Here is a 19,879-nt window from a genome sequence, read left to right as displayed (position 1 = left end):
TGGATATATTCTTGGCAAGCAAGGGGGTGGCAGGTTATCGGAACTAAGTGGGGTACAGATTTCAGGTGACTATCAGATCAGCCATCATCTTATTAAACGGCGGAGCAGGCTTGAGGGGCCGAATGGCCTACTCCTGCTCGTTTTTCTTAAGTAGTGCTAAGAATGTGGAACCCATTACCAGTAGATTTCGAGATCATGTCTGAGCTGAAAATGTGTAGGTAAATTCACACTGTAAACAGATTGTTCACCAACTGGAATTGGAAAGGGATTCAATCCCATCCCATTTACTGACACAGCAACATAGTCTCGCTGGTGGGAGACCATTCAGATACTTCTCATGTACAAAGGGCTTTAATCAGTTTTCCCACAAGTTAACACTCCAACTTTAAAAGCCTAAAGGATTTGATCCACAATCAGAGAATTGATACTAGCATGACACAGTTTAAATGTTCCACGTATAGGGGGAAAAGCCAGGAGCTCACCCAATCTGCTGAGACTGCACTGAGTTCAGATCTAACTGTAGGATCATTATATCCAGGAGAGAATTGAGGTGGAGCCCTGAGCAATTTGGCCGCTGCATCAAGTGATTCAACAATTTTATGTCTTGCCCCTATGTCACCCATCGTATTCTGATTACAGGACAGAGGTTTCTGTTCTACAATATGATCTTTCAATGGCACAGCGGAAACCCAAGTTTCACTGCGAGACAGAATGTGCCCTATCCTCACTCCAGCAGCTTCCTGCGCGTGCGCATTGCGGTGTATGATGGTGCATGCGCATTTCGGTCTGTTTCATGAGCATGCGCAGTGCTGGCCTGTGACTGAAGCTACTCAGTGCGGCGGAGAAAATGTCGAGCGGAGTCAACTAACAGAGTTAGTGAGTGTGTGAGGAGGAATGGAGCCAGCGGAGTGGGCAGGGAGGCTTCATAAAGACACACTTCAGGCCGTAGACCCCAAATAACAAGGTGCCGGTCTTGTGTTTGCAGAGAACGGGCCGAAAAAGTCTGGATTTCTCCCTTCGCCAAGCCCGGCCGCCATCTTTATAGGGGGCAATGTGCAGCAGGGCGCGTGCGCGGTCATCCTGGTCCAGATCGCAGGAGGAGAGAATGTTGTGCATTTCTATCCTGGACTGACAGGGATGGATTTTGGAAACTCCTTTTACAGGGGGTCAGAAGGGGAGGATTTACACACAGTAAACTCAAGCCAATAGAAACGTTTGGCCTTTCTGAATTTCTGTTCGGGACTGACTGATGGATTTTGTGAACTCTATTTACAGGATGTTAGAAGAGGAGGGGAAACTTGAGGGAGATGAGAAACCAAAACCAAACATCACGTCAAAATCTGAAAGTCACATGTTTCAACAGGACCTGAATATCACCAGCCTTTGAATGTAAGCATTGAGTTCCAGGACATTACCAGTCACTGGGTAAAAAAAATCTCTTCCTGGCATCCGCCTTGTGGATCTTGCCCAAAATCTTAGAACTCTGTCCCTTAATCGTTTCATAATCAGCTAATGGCAACAGTTTTTATTTAACTACCTTTCATTATCCTGTATACCTCTATCAAATCTCCCCTCAATCTCCTTTACTCCAAGGAGAACAACCCCAGTTTCTCGAACCTCATCTTACAGATAAAACCCCTCATCTCTCGAACCATTCTGGTTAATCTCCTCTATACCCTCACATCCTTCATGGTGTGGTGATCACTGGTTTGCACAGACCCAGATGTTCTGTATTCGTGCCTGTGACATCATCACATATCGACAATTAAACAGTGACATCATCACACATCGACAATTACACGGTGACATCACCCCGCTCCCCGGATATTTCCTCAACTGGGAGATTTTTCTCTGACTCCAGTTCTTCTGATATCTTTCCAGCTGCAGAATCCAGCAGGAGAGTTTAAAGTTGAAAACTGAAACTGTTTCAGAGTTGACTATTTTTCACCATCCACCTACAATTTAGAGCTTTTAGTTCTACGCTCTGTATCTGAGAGGCTCCATGGCTCTGGGGCTGGTGTGACTCCTTTACTGTGGATCTGAATCCATGTTCATCCATTGATCTGTTTCACCTCTGCCCTCCCTGATCACTTCTCTGCAATTTTTCAACTTCCCCTGTCTCTAATAATGGATGTATTTGAGTTATGTTTAGTATTTTACTGTTTCTTCTGTCGATTGTGTCTAAATGAAGTTTCCACCACTGCCCAACCCCCGACCATGTGCTGCTGGCTTCCCAGCTTTATCTTCCCACAGTCTCTTTCATAGTCAGGAATTGCTTTTCCTGACCTATAGTCCATTTCTATTCCACTTCTAAGCTTATATTGACCATCAAATTCGGCACCATTTGTACTCCCTGGGAGGAGGCGATGGTGTAATGGTATTGTCACTGGACGAGTAATCCAGAGACCCAGGGCAATATCCTGGGGACCCAGGTTCAAATCCCGTCATGGTAGATGGTGGAATTCCAATTCCATAACAAAAATCTAGAATTCAAAGTCTAATGATGACCGATGATGATTGTCATAAAAACCCACCTGGTTCACTAATGCCCTTTAGGGAAGGAAATCTGCCGTCCTTGATCTTGCCTGCACGTGACTCCAGACCACAGCAGTGGTTGACTCTTAACTGCCCTCTGAATGCTAGCCTGAGTGATGCCCACGTGAATTTAGAAAAATCATTCTGCACACCTTGAAACGTTAACTCTGTCTCTCTCCACAGATACCAGCATCTATTGTGATCCCCAGTTGCCTGTGGGGAAGATGATGTTTGACCTTCTTGAACCGCTGCAGTCCGTGTGGTGAAGGTGCTCCCACAATGCTGTTAGGTAAGGAGTTACAAGTTATTCACCCAGTGATGATGAAGGAACAGTGATATATGTCCAAATCAACAACAACAATTTGGATTTATATGGCATTTTTAATGTAAGACAATTGTCCAAGCATTTCACAGAAAGGTTAAAAGCAAGGTTTGACACTGAGCCAAATAAGGAGATATTAGGGCAGGTGACCAAACGTTTGGTCAAAGAGGTAGGTTTTAAGGAGTGTCTTAAAGGAGAAAGATGAAGTAGAGAGGAAGAGAGGTTTGGGGAGAAAATTCCAGAGCTTGAGGCCATGGAAACTGACAGAATGCTCAGCAGGTCAGAACGAAAGGAGCACAAACATCTCAGAGGGTTGTGAGGCTGGATTACAGTGATAGGGAGGAGCGAGACCAACATGGAATTTCAAAAAGTGGATGAGAATTTTAAAATGAAGATGCTTCTTAACCCGGTGCTTTTGTAGGTCAGTGAGCACATGGGTGATAGGTGAACAAGACTTGGTGTGAGTAAGCACACAGGCAGCAGAGTTTTGGATGACCTCAAGGTTACAGGGAGGTTGAAATTGGGAGGCCGGCCGGGAGTGCGTCAGACAGGTCAGGATGGTGTGTGACTTGGAGGGGAACTTGGAGACAATGATGCTCATATACACCTGCTACCCTGGTCCTTCTGGGGGTGGAGGTTGAGGGATTGGAAGATTCTATCAAAGTTCTGCTTATGTTATAGATATAAACAATCCATCTCCTTCACCTCCTGCGCTACCTACCTCTTTTTCTCTCTCTCTCTCTCTCTCTCTTTCCATAGAGGCCAGTGTAGGTCCAGACTGGGTGGCAGGTTCCCTTCCCTGAAGGACATTAGTGAACCAGTTGGGTGTTTATGACAATCCAGCAGTTTTCATGGTCACTTTTTCCTCGTGCCGGCCCCACAAATTCCCAGATTCATTCAGCTCAATTTCACAACCTGCCTTTGTGTTTTTGTGGGTTTCTCTCTCACTCCCTTTTCTCTGTTTTAAATCAATTTCACAGGGTATTAGAAGGGGAGAATTTACAGTCGGGAAACTCAAACCAAACATCACATCAGGATCTGATGGAGTCGCCCAATTTATCGTAAGCTGAATATCTTTGCATTTTGAACATGGAAGGACAAAGCACTGTTCACAGTGGGGAGAAACTGTACTCGTGTTCTGTGTGTGGACGAGGCTTCAGCCAATCTAGCCTGTCAAGACGTAAATGCAGTCATAGCGATGAGAAACCGTGGAAATGTTGGGACTGTGGGAAGCGATTGACTGACCCATCTGACCTGGAAACTCACCGATGCAGTCACACTGGGGAGAGACCGTTCACCTGCTCCGAGTGTGGGAAGGGATTCATCAGTGTATCTAACCTGCTGAGACACCAACACACTCACACTGGAGAAAGATCATTCACCTGCTCAGAGTGTGGGAAGGGATTCACTCAGTTATCCAGCCTGCTGACACACCAGCGAATTCACACTGGGGAGAGACCATTCACCTGCTCCGAGTGTGGTAAATGATTCATTGATCCATCCATCCTGCTGAAACACCAGCGGGTTCACACTGGAGAGAAAACTTTTAGATGCCCAGACTGCAGGAAGTGCTTCAAAAGTTCCGGGAACCTGATGTCCCATCAACGTGTTCACACTGATGAGAGACCGTTCAGGTGCTCTCACTGTGGGACTGGGTTCAGATGGTCATCTGACCTTACGGTACACCAGAGAATTCACACTGGGGAGAGACCGTTCACCTGTACGGCGTGTGGGAAGGGATTCACTCGATCATCCAACCTGCTGAGGCACCAACACGTTCACAAGTAACTACAGTGATTGGGATTTGCTGATAATCACATCCAGGACGGAACTATATTCATTGGGGTCGGTTTCTGTTGATCTTCATAAACTCCAGCCCAGTTATAGGGGGCCATTTGTATTTTTGAAATGCTGTGTGTTAAATACAGTGTATTGAGTCCTTTTAGTACCTTTAACACAAGTTATTTCCTTTTGACGGACTCTGCCTCTCCCCTGTCACCTCCATCCTCACCTCCAACAAGTGTGAGGAGCTCATGGAGCTTCTTTGTCACTAAGATTGAGACAATCCGATCAGCTGCCTCTGCTGTTTCCCTCCCTTCCACTTGCCCACTGGGCCAAAGATCTGTCCTCTCGGGACAGGGGTGAATTGCATAGAATTTGCATCAGGAAGTGAATAAAATAGGTGCATTTCAGGGGGAAATGGATAGCTCTATGAGAAAGAAGGGAATAGATGATTACATTGGTAGATTTAGCTGAGAAAAAATGGGAGGAGGCTCGAGTGGAGCGTAAACACCAGCATGGACTGATTGGGCTGAATGGCCTGGTTCTCTGCTGTATATCCCGTGAACTCCTGTGCAATCTAGTCTAAATCCATGGTATTATCTGTCTGGAAGCAGCATGGCATTAAACTGAAAACTAAAATCAAACTTTACCAGGCCATTGTCCTGACCACCCTGCTGTATGGAGCAGAATCCTTGGTCTGCTCTTGGAGACACATCAAAGCTCTGGAACACTTCCAGCAAAGACACCCGAGGTCCATCCTGAGAATTAGATGGCAGGACAAAAATCACAAACAACGAGGTTCTCCATCACGCTGGGTTCAACAGCTTGGAGACCACCCTCCAGAAAATTCATCTCCGATGGCCAGGCCATGTTTCCCACATGGACAATCACAGAATTCCCAAGCTGATCTTCCATGGGGAACTGTCTCAGGGCAAACAACATCAAGGTGGTCAGTACAACCGATACAAGGACACCCTAAAAAAGGAGCCTCACAAACTTCTGCATTGCAGACCGCCTCTCCTCGGAAAACACTGCAGTCGACCGGCCGAGTTCTGGCCTCTACATTATAGGAAGGGTGTGATAGCACTGGAGAGGGTGCAGAGGAGATTTACCAGGATACTGCCCAGGCTGGAGGGTCTGAGCTATGAGGAAATATTGGATAGGCTGGGGCTGTTTTCCCAAGAACAGCGAAGGGGACCTGATAGAGGTGTATAAGATTATGAGGGGCATAGTTGGGTGGATAGGAAGGCACTTTTTCCATTAGTAGAGGGGTCAATAACCGGGGGGCACAGATTTAAGGTAAGAGGTAGAAGGCTAAGAGGGGAGTTCAGGAGAATTGTTTTTTCACCCAGAGGGTGGTGGGAGTCTAGAACTCTCTGCCTGAAAGGGTATAAATGATTGGGTGGTTGAGTCAGAAATTCTTGTAATATTTAAGAAGTATTTAATTATTCACTTGCATTGCCTTAGCCTCCAGAGCCATGGGCCAAGCGCTGGATAATGGGATTAGTTAGTCAGAACTTTGTGAGCAGCGTGGACACAATGGGCCGAATGTCCTTCTTCTGTGTTCTAAACGTCTATGAGTGTATATGTGGAGGCAAGCACTGAAATTTGGTTCAGCGTGTTTCAAGGACCATCTACACCAAACTCAACATCCGACGTGACCAGAGGAATGTCAGAGGTGGCACAGCTGCAGAAGTTAACCCAAGCACCACCAACAATAATATGAACGGTCAGTTCTGTGGATGTCCAGGTTGGTCCCACACCGAACTCTTCAGTCAGGAGAGGACCCACAGGAAATGATTAAATCATTTACAGTTTGGGCACTCGAACAATGAGGAGTCTACCCCAACATTATCCCTGTTCTCTGGATTGGGGAACTATACCCTGTCTGTATTACTGTGGTGCTGTTAATAAAGTCAGCGTGAGACAATCTATTGTTGTGAGCTTGATTATCTGGTGTCTGAATCCACAAGATTCACCATTTAGAGTCAACAAGATGAACGAGTAAACACACCACGGCCCAAAATACCAGCTCGATATTCCCATGAGAAAGTCTGTTATCTAACACCTCGAATAGACAGAACAGAGAAAGATCCCATCTGGAAGAAACCCTTGAATCATTTGTAAATATATTTCAAATGCTGACAGATTCCAGGTGTCAGTTTTTATCACATTGAAGTTAATGGAAGGTGAGAGCGCGGTTATTCTAGAACTATAAAAAACACTAGTTAGAGCACAGCTAGAGTACTGAGTCCAGTTGTAATCAGCACATTACAGGAAGGATGTGATCACACTAGAGCAGGCGCAGAAGAGATTGACCGAGATGTTGGCAGGACTGGAGAATTTTAACTCTGAGGAAAGATTGGAGAGGCTGGGATTGTTTTCTTTGGGACAGGGGAGGAAGAGGGGAGATTTAATTGAGGTGTAAAAATTATGAGGGTCCCAGATAGGAAGGACCTATTTCATTTACAGAGGTCAGAACCAAGAGGATAGAGATTTAAAGTAATTAGTGGAAGGATTAGAGGGGAGTTCAATAATGCTTTTACCCAGAGGGTGGTGGGTCTTGGAACTCACTGACTGAAAGGGTGGTGGAGGCAGAGATACACAGATTTAAAAAGTACTGGGATATACACTGGATGTGCTGTAACCTACAGGATTACAGACCGAGAGCTGGGAAGCGGGATTAGACTGGATTGCTCATTTTCAGCCAGTACAGACATGATGGGCTGAATCGCCTCCTCTGTGCAATAATTTCTATGATTCTGTGGTGACAAGTGGTCCTCGTGTTTTTATCTGAGACAGGCCTCAGCCCAGTCATTTGCCCCGAGTGTCGATGTGATGGTTCAAGCGAAGAGATGCCGGATACCGGGAGCAGCAGGAACAATAAATAAAATCGAGGTGTCAGTAAATACTGATATAGTTTATTTGTATCTAGTTCCATTTTTATAAATTCTGCTGAATGTGGCCCTCACCCAGTGTCAGGATATTGGATCAGAGCCACCATGGAAAATGAATTTGACACCAGTGGGATAGACAATGTCAACCGGATCCTCAGTATCTCTGTAACCTCCTCCAGCCCCACAACCCTTCCTGTAAATACAAGGTGTTGTTCTTGGATTACACCCTGAGATAGACAATGTAATTATATTTTAACCTTTATTCTTCAAGTAAAGTATCTTCATTCAGGCTGTTCTCAAGGTTGTGCAAGATGAAACCAAACAGTGATTTCTTTGTACTTCTTGCAGTTTAGTTCCTGTATTCACTGCTCACGATGTGATCTGGTCTACATTGGGAAGACCAAACACAGATTGGGTGATCACTTTGTGGAACAACCTCCGTTCAGTCTGTCAGCTTGACACTGAGCTTCCGGTCACTTGTCATTTTAATTCTCCACCCCTCTCCCACTCTGACCTCTCTGTCCTTGGCCTCCTGCAGTGTTTCAATGAAGCTCAATGGGAGGTCGAGGAACAGCAGTTCATCTTTCAATTCGGCACTTTACAACCTTCCGGACTCAACATCGAGTTCAGCAATTTCTGCATCAACAGTGAGTTGTCAGGTTCTGGAACATTCTACCTGGAAAGGTGCTGGAACCTGATTCTATCAGGAATTTTAAAAGGGAGTTGACAGGGATTTGGGATTGAGGAATTTACAGGGTTACAAATAGAAAGTGGGTGTGTGGGACTAAACACAACTGCTCTTTCAAAGAGGCAGCACAAGCACAAAGGGTTGAAAGGCCTCCTTCTGTGCTCTCAGTTTCAATGATTCTAGGAGTTGGCCATTTAGCCCCTCGAGTCTGTCCCACTATGCAATCAGATCACGGCTGATCTGTGACCCTTTGTCTCCTGTCCCTTGATTTATACCTTGTGTTAGGAAGGATCTATCAATGCCAGATTGAAACTGAACATTGATCAAGCATGAACTGCTAATTCAGGAAGAGAATTCCAAACTTCTCCCAACTTTACCTGAAGAAGATTTTCCTAATCTCACTCCTGAAAGGTCTGGCTCTAAGTTTTAGACTATGTTCCTCAGTCCTGGATTCCCCAACCAATGGAAATTGTTCCCCTCTATCTACCACACCATTTCCAATTTATATCGTGAAAACTTCGAGAAAGTCCTCCTCAATCGTCTAAATTCCAGGGAATACAAACCTCACAGTGAGATGATGAATATTGGCAGAATGAATAGGGTACTCAATGGTACAGTCCTAAAGAGTGTGTAGGGACTGGGGGAACTGGGGGTTGATGTGGATACACATTTGAAGGCGAAAGGACATATTGAGAGAACAGTTCGCAAAATATATGAGATCGTGGGCTTCATAAGCAGATTTCATGTGTATAAACGCAGGGAAAATAAGCTGACCCGTTATAAAGCTCCGGTTAGGTCACAACAGGAGTATTGCATCCAGTTCGGGTCTCCACACTTTAGGAAAGGTGTGAGAGTCCTTGAGAGGTTGCGGAGGAGATCTACCAGAATGGTTCCAGGAAAAAGGGAATTCGGTTACAAAGTGAGATTGGAGAAGCTGAAGTTGTTCTTCTTGGAGTTACAGAGTTGAGGGGAGATTGGATAGAGGTGGACAAGATAGTGACAGGTTCAGATAAGGTGGACAAATAAAATGTTGTTTCCATCTGGTGATGGTACAAAGATTAGGGGGACACATATTGAAGGTTATGGGCAATAGATACAGGGCAAATGCAGGGAGGAATATTTTACACAACAAGTGGTAATAACCCAGAACTCACTGCCTACGAGCAGGCTGGAAGCAGACATGATCAATGCTTTAAAATGAAATTGGACCAGCATTTAAGAGAAATAAACATGCAGGGGGTTGAAGACACAGCGGGGCAATGAGACAGACTGGACAGCTCTACAAAGAGCTGGCATGGACTCAATGGGCTGAATGGCCTCTTTCTGTGCTGTAATTACTCTGATGCATTTGTTTGACTACTCCTCATAATTTAACCCTTGGTGTCCAGTTGTTATTCAGGTACATCTGCACTGCTCTCCCACTAAGGCCAATATAGTCTATCCTTCCTAAAGTGTGATGCCCGGAACTGAACACAGTATTCCTGTCCTGATGAAAGGTCATGTTGACTCGAAACATTAACTCTGTTTCGCTCCACAGATGCTGCCAGGCCTGCTGAGCACTTCCAGCATTTTTTATTTTTATTGCAGTGGTTCAGGTGCAGTCTAACCAGGATTTTGAAAATGTTGGTGCTTTTCCCACACAATTATTTCTCTGGGTTTGAGTTTGCTGTGTGTAAATCGTCCCCTTCTAACCCCCTGTAAAAGGAGTTTCCAAACACTCGGTGTAAACTGGGCTCCGGGAGTTTGTAATCCGGGTTTGGAGTCCTACACCGGGTGTTTGTGAATCCTCCCAGTCCACCCTCCGGCTCCATTCCTCTCCTGCAATCGGCCCTTTCTCACCCGCTGGACTTTCAATCCGACCGCCTTCATCCCGATCCCCACCCGCGCTGCGCATGCTCCAATTCAAACCTGGCCACGCCCCTCATTCACTCCGATTGGCCGGAGGAACAGCCGGTCCCGCTGGTCCTCCAGGCCCGCCCCCTGTCCCTATTGGTCCGGAGCTGCCGTCAATCATTATAAGCTGGAGCATGTGTAGCGCGTGAAATCAGGCGTGACGAGAGCTGGAGCAAGCGGATTTAAAATGCGGGGTTTACAAAGACCGAGTGCGGACTGAGAGCTGGAAAAAAATACCCGTGAGAATAGATAGGGCTAGCGCGTGAGTTGGGAGGCTTTATGAATTCACGGTCTCTGTCCTAAACCCTCAATAAGGAACGATCCTTCCAACCACAGATTAGGCCATTTCTCCGGAAGTAGGCCCGAGTTAACGGCCGCCAACTTTATAGGGGGCAAGGAGCAGCAGAGCGCATGTGCGGTCACCATCTTTATAGGGGGCAATGTGCAACAGGGAGCATGTGCGGTCACCATCTTTATAGGGGGCAAGGAGCAGCAGAGCCCATGTGCGGTCACCATCTTTATAGGGGCAAGGAGCAGCAGGGTGCTTGTTCGGTCACCATCTTTATAGGGGGCAAGGAGCAGCAGAGCGCATGTGTGGTTACCATCTTTATAGGGGGCAAGAAGCAGCAGAGCGCATGTGCGGTCACCATCTTTGTAAGTGGCAATGTCCAACAGGGTGCATGCGTGGGCGCCATCTTTACAGAGGTTGCAGACCCGGATGAATGACCCGCAGGAGGGACAATAAATCAGAGATTTGGTGTGAAATCAATGGGTTGTTGTAAAACAGGAGAACAGGGTAACAGTCAGAAACAACAACAACTTCTATTAACATCATACATCATCCCAGTGAGCTTCACAGGAAATCATAAAATAAAGTATAACATTCAGACACAGGAGGTGACCAAAATACTTAAATAGTCGCTTGTTTGTACAGAATTTGATTATTAACGAAAAAAGAGACAAGCTGTCAAAGCTTTTCCTGTTGCACTCACCAGGACTGACGCAAGAATCCCAAATTTCAAAGGGAACCACAATTTATACTGCACGAGAAAAGGGTGCTGATTGGTTGGCCCGTCGGCTCTGATTGGTTGTTGCCATGGACAATACAGCCAGGAGCTGTCATCCCCTCTGCTTTTGTTTAATTCCACAAAACACCCCTTGCCTGGACTTGTTCCTTCTGCCTGCAGAGGACAGGTCCCTGTGGATGAACATACGTAGCTTCTAGCAAGTGTACGTGAGACACATTACTAGCCTGACTGATAACTTTTGAAATTTGGTTTTCTTCCCTCTATCCTGATGAGTACAAGATAAAATGTTTTGACAGAATGTCTTTTTTTATTAATACTCAATTGTCTTAAAGGGGGAAAGTGTGGTAGACAAAGGGAGAGAATTTCAGAGCTTGGGGTCGAGGGAACTGAAGGCACGGACACTAATGGTGGAGCAATTAAAACAGGGACTGCTAGAATTAGAGCAGTGCAGATATCATAGAGGGTTGTGGGTCTGCAGGAGACACACAGAGAAGAGAGGAGGCCATTGGGGGATTTGAAAACAAGGATGAGATTTTTAAAATCGAGTTGCTCCTTAAACAGGAGCCAAGGAAGGTCAGGGAACGGGCCTAGCTGTGAGTGAAGACACAGACAGCAAAAATATGGATGTCTTCAAGGTCACAGAGGGTAGAATGTGGGAGACCAGCCAGGAGTGTTTTGGAATGGTCCGGTCTGGAGGTAAACATGGCCGTGATAAGGGTTTCAGCAGCAGATGAGACACTCCTGAGACAGGGGTGAGGTCAGGTGATATTACGGAGGTGGAAACAGGCGATCTTAGTGATGGCACAGACATGAGGTCAGCAGCTCATTTCGAGATGAAATGTAACACCGAGGTTGTGAACAGACTGGTTTAATCTCAGACTGTTCCCAGGGAGAGGGATGGAGTTGGTATCTGGGAAATGGAGATTGGAGCAGGGACTGAAAACAGTGTCTTCAGTCTTCTCAGTGTTTAATTGGAGTTAATTAGTCATCAGGAAGAGAAGCAGGAACCAGAATGGGCCATGAGACTGATCCCAGGTTTAACTTAGTTGGAGAGGGAGAGAAGGAAGGAAGGAAACTCTGGGACATTGGGAGAAACCACCTTCATAATCACTCATTAAATGTCCACACAATAAGTTTTGGACACAAGGTTAACATCTGCTATTCTGTATGATCAGTCAGGGGGTATCAGATTAATGTTTTGTTTCGAGTAATCACTGAAGTGAATGATCAGACATATTGTCAACTCCAGTTGGAGAAATTTGTTAAAAAGATACAGAAAGAATTGTCCAAAACTCTGTCTGGATTTCAGCACAGGGAGGAGGGAGAGTGTGTGGGACGGGGATTTGCAGCTTTGGAGGAACAAGAGAGGAAAAAATGTTCCATAGAAACTAGAATTGTCTGCTCTGAATTTATATCCTGTTCTTACAGTGATGACTTTTATAAATTCCTTTTACAGATAATTAGAAGGGGAGGATTTTCAGGCAGGAAACTCAAACCAAACATCACATCAAGATCTGACACAGTCACTCGATTCATCAGGACTTGAATATCATCACCTTTGAATGTGGACGGAGAAACATTTGTCTGTTCTGTCTGTAGGGAAAGATTTCAAACATCAGTATGACTGGAAAAGCACCGAGACACACACACACACCCGAGTGAGAGTGTCCCACTGCACTGACTGGAAAGAGCTTTAACCAGTTACACAGCCTGAAATAACATCACACCATTCACAGTGGGGAGAAACTGTACACATGTTCTCTGTGTGGACGAGGCTTCAACTGATTAGCAAACTTGGAGAGACACAGGGACACCTGGACCATGGAGAAACCATGGAAATGTAAGGACTGTGAGAAAGGATTCAATTGTCCATCCAAACTGGAAATCCATCGACGCAGTCACACTGGGGAGCGGCCGTTCATCTGCAGGGTATGTGGGAAAGGATTCACTGGGTCCTCTGACCTGCTGAAGCACCAGCGAATTCACACTGAGGAGAGGCCATTCAGTTGTACTTCCTGTGAAAAGAGATTCAGCATTTCATCGAACCTCAAACGACACCAGCGAATTCACACTGGAGAGAGGCCTTTCACCTGCTCCAAGTGTGGGAAGGGATTCACTCAGTCATCAAGCCTGCTGAGACACCAGCGAATTCACACTGGAGAGAGACCATTCACCTGCTCTGTGTGTGAGAAGAAATTCACTCACTCATCCAACCTGCTGAGACACCAGCGAGTTCACACTGGGGAGAGACCATTCACCTGCTCCCAGTGTGGGAGGGGATCCACTCAGTTATCCACCCTGCTGAAACACCAGCGAATTCACACAAGGAGAGGCCGTTCAGCTGCACTTCCTGTGTAAAGAGATTCAGCCTTCATTCCACCTCAGTGTACATTAGTGAATTCACATTGGAGACAGGCCGTTCAACTGCTCCGAGTGTGGAAAGGGATTCACTCATTTATCCAACCTGTTGAGACACTGGCGAGTTCACACTGGGGAGATGCTGTTCACCTTCTCCGAACGTAGGAAGGGATTCACTTGGTCATCCCACCTGCTCAGACAGCAGTGAGTTCACAAGTGTCTGCAGAGGTTGGATTCTGCTGTTATTGCTGCTGTTAATCACATCCAGAACTGAACCATGTTCATTCTGACAGTTGTGGTTTGTTTCTATTGATGTTAATAATCCCTGTAACTGGGCTGAAGTTTAATATCTTGATGTCTGTTAAATAAATCAGTTTTGTTTCAAACTCTCAGAAAGTCGAGTCCTTGATTTCTCCAGGATAAGAGGAGACTGATTGATGTCCTGTTGCCAACTGCTCCAATTTTGGATCTGGTCTCCTCTCTAACTCGAGATTCTTTCAATTCTCAGACCTTTGGTTACTCTCATGGAAACATCCCAGCTCCCCACACCTCCCAGAGAGCCTTGGGATCCAGGGAAGTATCAGTGTTAAAAACAGAAAATGCTGGAAATAACCAATACTTTTCCAAATGCCAATTGATTTTGTCCTGGATTATTGTCTCCAGCCTTTCCCCTCCATTAATGTGAAGCTGATTGTCCTGGAATTGCTGTGTTTTTGAACAGGGGTGTAACATTTACAATCTGTCAGTCCTTTGACACCACTACTGTATAAGGAGGATTGGAAGATTGTGACCAGAGCCTCCGCAAGTTCCATGTGAAGGATGCTGTCTCTGACAGTGCAGCAGTCCCTCAGTGTCACCCTGGAGTGTCAGCCTAGATAATGTGCTCAGGTTTATTAATATTTCCTCTTGTTATTGATGTGGATCATTAAGAAACAATGGACTCTTATGATGTCATCCAGTCCCAGTGCGATGATGTCATCCAGTCCCAGTGCGATGATGTCATGAAGACTATTCAATACCAGCGGAGCCTTAGTGGTGAGAACAGTTTTGTTCGAGATGGCAGCAAGTCCATTACTGATAGATCAGCAAATGGAGTGAATGGGAAAGAAAGTGAGGTAGCTGATGAACATCAGGAATAGTGTTGTAAGTTATGAGGATGAGAAACATGTACAGTATATGTCCCCATCTCCCGACATTCTGCCCCCATCTCCCGACACTCTGCCCCATCTCCTGACACTCTGCCCCCATCTCCCGACACTCTGCCCCATCTCCCGACAGTCTGCCCCATCTCCCGACACTCTGCTCCTATCTCCTGACATGCTGCCCCATCTCCCGACACACTGCCCCCATCTCCCGACACTCTGCTCCTATCTCCCGACACTCTGCCCCCATCTCCCGACACTCTGCCCCCATCTCCCGACACTCTGCCCCATCTCCCAACACTCTGTTCCTATCTCCCAACACTCTGCCCCCATCTCCCAACACACTGCCCCCATCTCCCGACACTCTGCCCCCATCTCCCGACACTCTGCCCCATCTCCCAACACTCTGTTCCTATCTCCCAACACTCTGCCCCCATCTCCCAACACACTGCCCCCATCTCCCGACACTCTGCCCCCATCTCCCGACCCTCTGCCCCCATCTCCTGACACGCTGCCCCCATCTCCCGACACGCTGCCCCATCTCCCGACACTCTGCCCCCATCTCCCGACACACTGCCCCCATCTCCCGAGCAGCCTGTCTCTACCTCTGCTGAACCCACACAGGATGCACCAAGTTGAAACCAGAGGAAAGGACTGGGTGAGAAATTGTAATTCACAAAGGGTGTGCACATGGGGGTCTAACAAAATATTAAGTTTCCTGTATTTAGCAATGAAACTTAAAACGCATTGATTGGAACCACTTCCAGCTCTTGTCCATTCTGACACCCCGTGAGCCAGCTCACCCTCTCACTGGGTTCATGCTGAATGTCAATCCAGGCTGGGAGCCATTGGGTGGATGGGCAATGGGTGGATGAGTGGCTGAAGGAATGTTCAGTTCACAGGGAGGGGGATGGGGGAGTGGGGTTGGTGCTGGTGGTGGGAAGTGTTCAGTCTGAAGGAGTCCCACCTGAAACAGTGACCACTAACTTATCACTTTCCAATGGTGATTGACCTGTATATTTCTCCAGGTTTGTTCTGTTCAGTATTTCAGTATTTATATATTTTTGTTTTTGCTAAAACATGTTCTTGTTTTGACACTGAAACACAAAGGATTTTAACGCTGTTAAAATCAATCTCTATCGAGTACACAGGAGGACTCAACTGGTCCAAAATTCTTATGGTATCAATAAACCAAGATCCTACAAGATGTTTATTTGGGGAATTGTTTTTCTCTGAGACCCGGGACAGTCAAACTATGACCCAAAGTTCAGATTTCAGCTTTGAGCCTGGGCTATGGGGCCCACATACATGGAGCACCATTACCGGATGTCCTTCATCCCCAGTTTTAATCACTCCACCACTGGTGGCCGGGCCTTCAGCTGCCTGGACCCTAAGCTGTGGAATTTCCACCCTAAACCCCTCCACCTTTCTAATTCACTTTCCCCCTTTCAGACACTCCTTATAACCGACCTCTTTGACCAAGCATTTGGTCATCTGACCTAATATGTCCTTATGCCTCTGTGAAACTTCTTGGGACAATGTATTACGTTAGAAACTCGATATAAATGTAAGTTGTTGCATTTGTTATTGTAATTCAGTCAGACCTGATCACTTATTGAGTCTGTATCAATGTAACTCAGATAGACACAGCTTGTGTCATAGTTCAGTGAGATCTGATCACTTACTGAGTGAGTAAGTCTGTATCAATGTAACTCAGATAGACACAGCTTGTTGGAACAGACCTGGGGAGAAAGAGGCTCTGAATTAATCACTGGATTTTCTGTTCTCCACAGTTGGGAAAAAAGATGATTCTTTCCAAACATCCAAATGACGAATCAAGTCATTAAAGATGATTTGTTGTTTTCATCTGAATTATTTGGTAGAATTAGAGTGAAGGAGTGGGATTGACCCACAGGCTGATTCACCACTTTAAGGACAGGAAGAGAGAGAATCTGGAGAGGGGAAAAGAATTAGTAGGAGACTGGGCACTGAATCTGGAACAATGAGCAGAGAGGGGGAGGAGTGTGTGGGACAGGGATTTATAGATTTGGGGGAATGAAAGGAGAAAGAATAATCCATAGAAACTAGAATAGTCTGTTCCGAATTTCTATCCTGTACTGACATTGATGGCTTTTGTAAACTGTGTTTACATGGGATTAGAGGGAGAGGATTTTCAGATGGGAAACTCAAACCAAAAATCTTGCAAGATCTTACAGAATCACTGAATTCATAAATGATCAGCCTCTGATTATGGAAGGAAAAATGTTTGTCTGTTCTGTCTGTGGGGAAATATTTAAATCATCAGTGTGACTGGAAAATCACTGGGACACACATACGAGTTGGAATCGCATCTCGGGGTCAAACCTGACATCACGTGTGCAAAAAGTCAGGTTTACATTCAGACAGTTGTGAGGAAGAGGAATGGAGTTGGAAGCTCGGGAATGAAAACAATGGCTTTAGTCTTCCCAATACTTAATTGGAGGAAATTTCTGCACATTCACCACTGGACATCAGACAAACAGTCTGATAATTTAACAAAAGTGGAGAAGTGGAGAGAAGTGGTGGTGAGGTAGAGCTGGGCACTTTCAGTGTACATGTGATAACTGACACTGTGTTTTCAGATGATGTCGTTGTGGGGAACATGTTGATGAGAAATAAGAGGAGGCTAAGGCTGGATCCTCTGGGGGACACCAGAGGTAACTGTGGGAGTGGGAAGGAAAGACATTCCAAGTAATTCTCTGGCTATGATTAGGAAGAGAAGAATGAAACCAGGAGAGAACAGCCCCACCAAGCTGGACGACAGTGGAGAGGTGTTGGAGCAGATTGGTGTGATCAACATTGTTAAAGACTGCAGATAGGTTGAAGCTTGTGTAAATCAGTCTAAATTTGAGAGATCTATATATACAGTTTTTAAAAAAGCATATTTTCAGGATTATTAAAAGTTTTATGAGCCAGAAAATGTTTGTAGAGGAGAAAACACCTTTCTGGCTGTATATCACATCAATAGATTCTGTTGTCGATAACTGAAACCCTATTGTAGTGACTATTAAAATCTGCTTGTGTGTGTAATTGGCAGTCATTTATATGAAATATCCTGTACACGCAGAAATGGAATTTCAAGATTTTATTTAGTGAATAATTATAGAGAGTTATAAAGAGAATTATTAAGAGTTAATTATACATGAGTCTAATTTACAATGTAGGCTTTACATTATATTAAGTTTCCATTGAGCTTAGAGCAAGTATTTAGCTGCTTGAAGTGCTGTCTGCACAATAATGATTGTCCAAACTGTCTGTCTGAAGCCTCCTTCCCCCTGCCCCACTCAACATCTCCTGTAACCCCCAGATTTTCACTCTAAGGTCACACCAAGTCTGAGTCATTAAAATGAGGCCTCACTGGGAAAGGTTTGGGAAATGCTGTATTAATAGACTCAGCACTTTGTGTTTAACACAAAGCTGTTTTATTTGCATTTTATCCACAACATTAACCCTTATATCTATCTGGAGTTTATTAACATCAGCAGAAACATACAGCAACGAACATGGTTCAGTCCTGGATGTGATTAACAGCAAAATCCACTTACTGTCGTTACTCATGAATTCGCTGGTGCATCAGCAGGTTGGGTGCCTGAGTGAATTTCTTTCCACATTCGAAGCAGGTGAACGGTCTCCCCCCGCAGTGTGAACTCGCTGGTGTCTGTGCAGTGTGGCTGACAGACTGAATTTGTTCCCACAGATGGAGCAGGTGAATGGTCTCTGCCCAGTGTGAACTCGTAGGTGTCTCTGTAGTGTGGATAACTGAGTGAATCTCTTCCCACACTCAGAGCAGGTGAATGGCCTCACACCAGTGTGAACTCGCTGGTGTGTTAGCAGTGTGGATGACTGAGTGAATCCCTTTCCACATTTGGAACAGGTGAACGGCCTCACCCTAGTGTGAATTCGCTGGTGTCCCAGCAGTGTGGATGACTGAGTGAATCCCTTCCCACACTCGGAGCAGGTGAATGGTCTCTCTCCAGTGTGAGTGTGCTTGTGTATAGTGAGTTGATAAGATTGCCTGAACCCAGCCCCACAGTGAGAGCACCTGAACGGTCTCTCATCAGTGTGAACACGTTGATGCGACATCAGTTCCTGGGAACTTTTATAGCACTTCCCACAGTCTGGGCATTTAAAAGATCTCTCGTCAGTGTGAACTCACTGATGTGTCATTAGGTTCGCTGAATTAATGAATCCCTTCCCACACTTTGAGCAGGTGAATGGTCTCTCCCCAGTGTGAACTCGCTTGTGTGTCAACAGGGTGGATAACTGAGTGAATCCCTTCCTGCACATGGGGCAAGTGAATGGTCTCTCCCCAGTGTGAGTGCGTCGATGTGTTTCCAGCTCTGATGGGGATTTGAATTGTTTCCCACAGTCCTCACATTTCCAAGGTTTCTCCCGGTTGTGATTGCGCTTGTGTCTCGACAGGCCAGATGATTCGCCGAAGCCTCGTCCACACACAGAACACGTGTACGGTTTCTCCCCACTGTGAATGGTGCTTTTTCCTTCCATGTTCAAAATCCAATGATATTCAGGTTACGATAAATTGGGCGACTCCGTCAGATCCTGATGTGATGTTTGGTTTGAGTTTCCTGACTGCAAGTCCTCCCCTTCTAATACTCTGTGAAATTGATTTAAAACAGAAAAAAGGGAGTGAGAGGGAACCCACAAAAACACAAAGGCAGGTTGTGAAATTGAGCTGAATGAATCTGGGAATTTGTGGGTTTGGCACTAGGAAAAAGTGACCATGAAAACTGCTGGATTGTCATAAAAATCCAACTGGTTTACTAATGTCCCTCAGGGAAGGGAACCTGCCACCCAGTCTGGGCCTATAGATGACTGTGCCCTCCAAAGGAGGAGAGAGAGACAGACAGGGGTTGGCGTTGGGGGTGGGAGGGAGAGGAGAGAGAGACAGAGATGAGTGAGACAGCATGAAAAGGAGAGGGATAAAAACAAGAAGTGTTGGAAAATCTCTGCAGGTCTGGCAGCATCTGTTGAGAGAAAAACAGAGTTAACGTTTCGAATCCGTATGACACTGTTTTGGATTTGGTGAAGTAGAGGGGATTTACATTTCTACAACTCGACCAGACCTTCCATAGAATCTCCCAAACCCTCAACCTCCACCACCTACATGGACCAGGGTAGCAGGTGTATGTGAACATCATCACCTCCAAGTTGACTTGTCTGACATTCAGTACTGG

The 19,879-nt window shown here is 45.7% G+C and overlaps 1 protein-coding gene and 1 long non-coding RNA gene across 2 annotated transcripts in view; both read left to right on the top strand.

Moving 5' to 3' along the window:
- Positions 1 to 19,879, top strand: part of LOC144673632 (uncharacterized) — a 127,405-nt gene that overhangs the window by 74,052 nt on the left and 33,474 nt on the right. Inside the window, 1 exon segment of the mRNA XM_078535377.1 lies at positions 13,207 to 13,500. Coding sequence (XP_078391503.1) covers positions 13,207 to 13,500 — 294 coding nt within the window.
- On the top strand, positions 830 to 12,769 carry LOC144673629 (uncharacterized). The gene is made up of 4 exons (XR_013574398.1): positions 830 to 964; positions 1,276 to 1,389; positions 2,719 to 2,824; positions 12,602 to 12,769. It is a non-coding gene; the product is annotated as an uncharacterized LOC144673629 (long non-coding RNA).

Source organism: Cetorhinus maximus, unplaced genomic scaffold, assembly GCF_964194155.1.
Source record: "Cetorhinus maximus unplaced genomic scaffold, sCetMax3.hap1.1 HAP1_SCAFFOLD_417, whole genome shotgun sequence".
In the NCBI taxonomy this organism is placed as follows: Eukaryota; Metazoa; Chordata; class Chondrichthyes; order Lamniformes; family Cetorhinidae; genus Cetorhinus; species Cetorhinus maximus.
The sequence above is the reverse complement of the archived record's forward strand: the minus strand, read 5'-3'. Positions and strand labels throughout refer to the sequence as shown.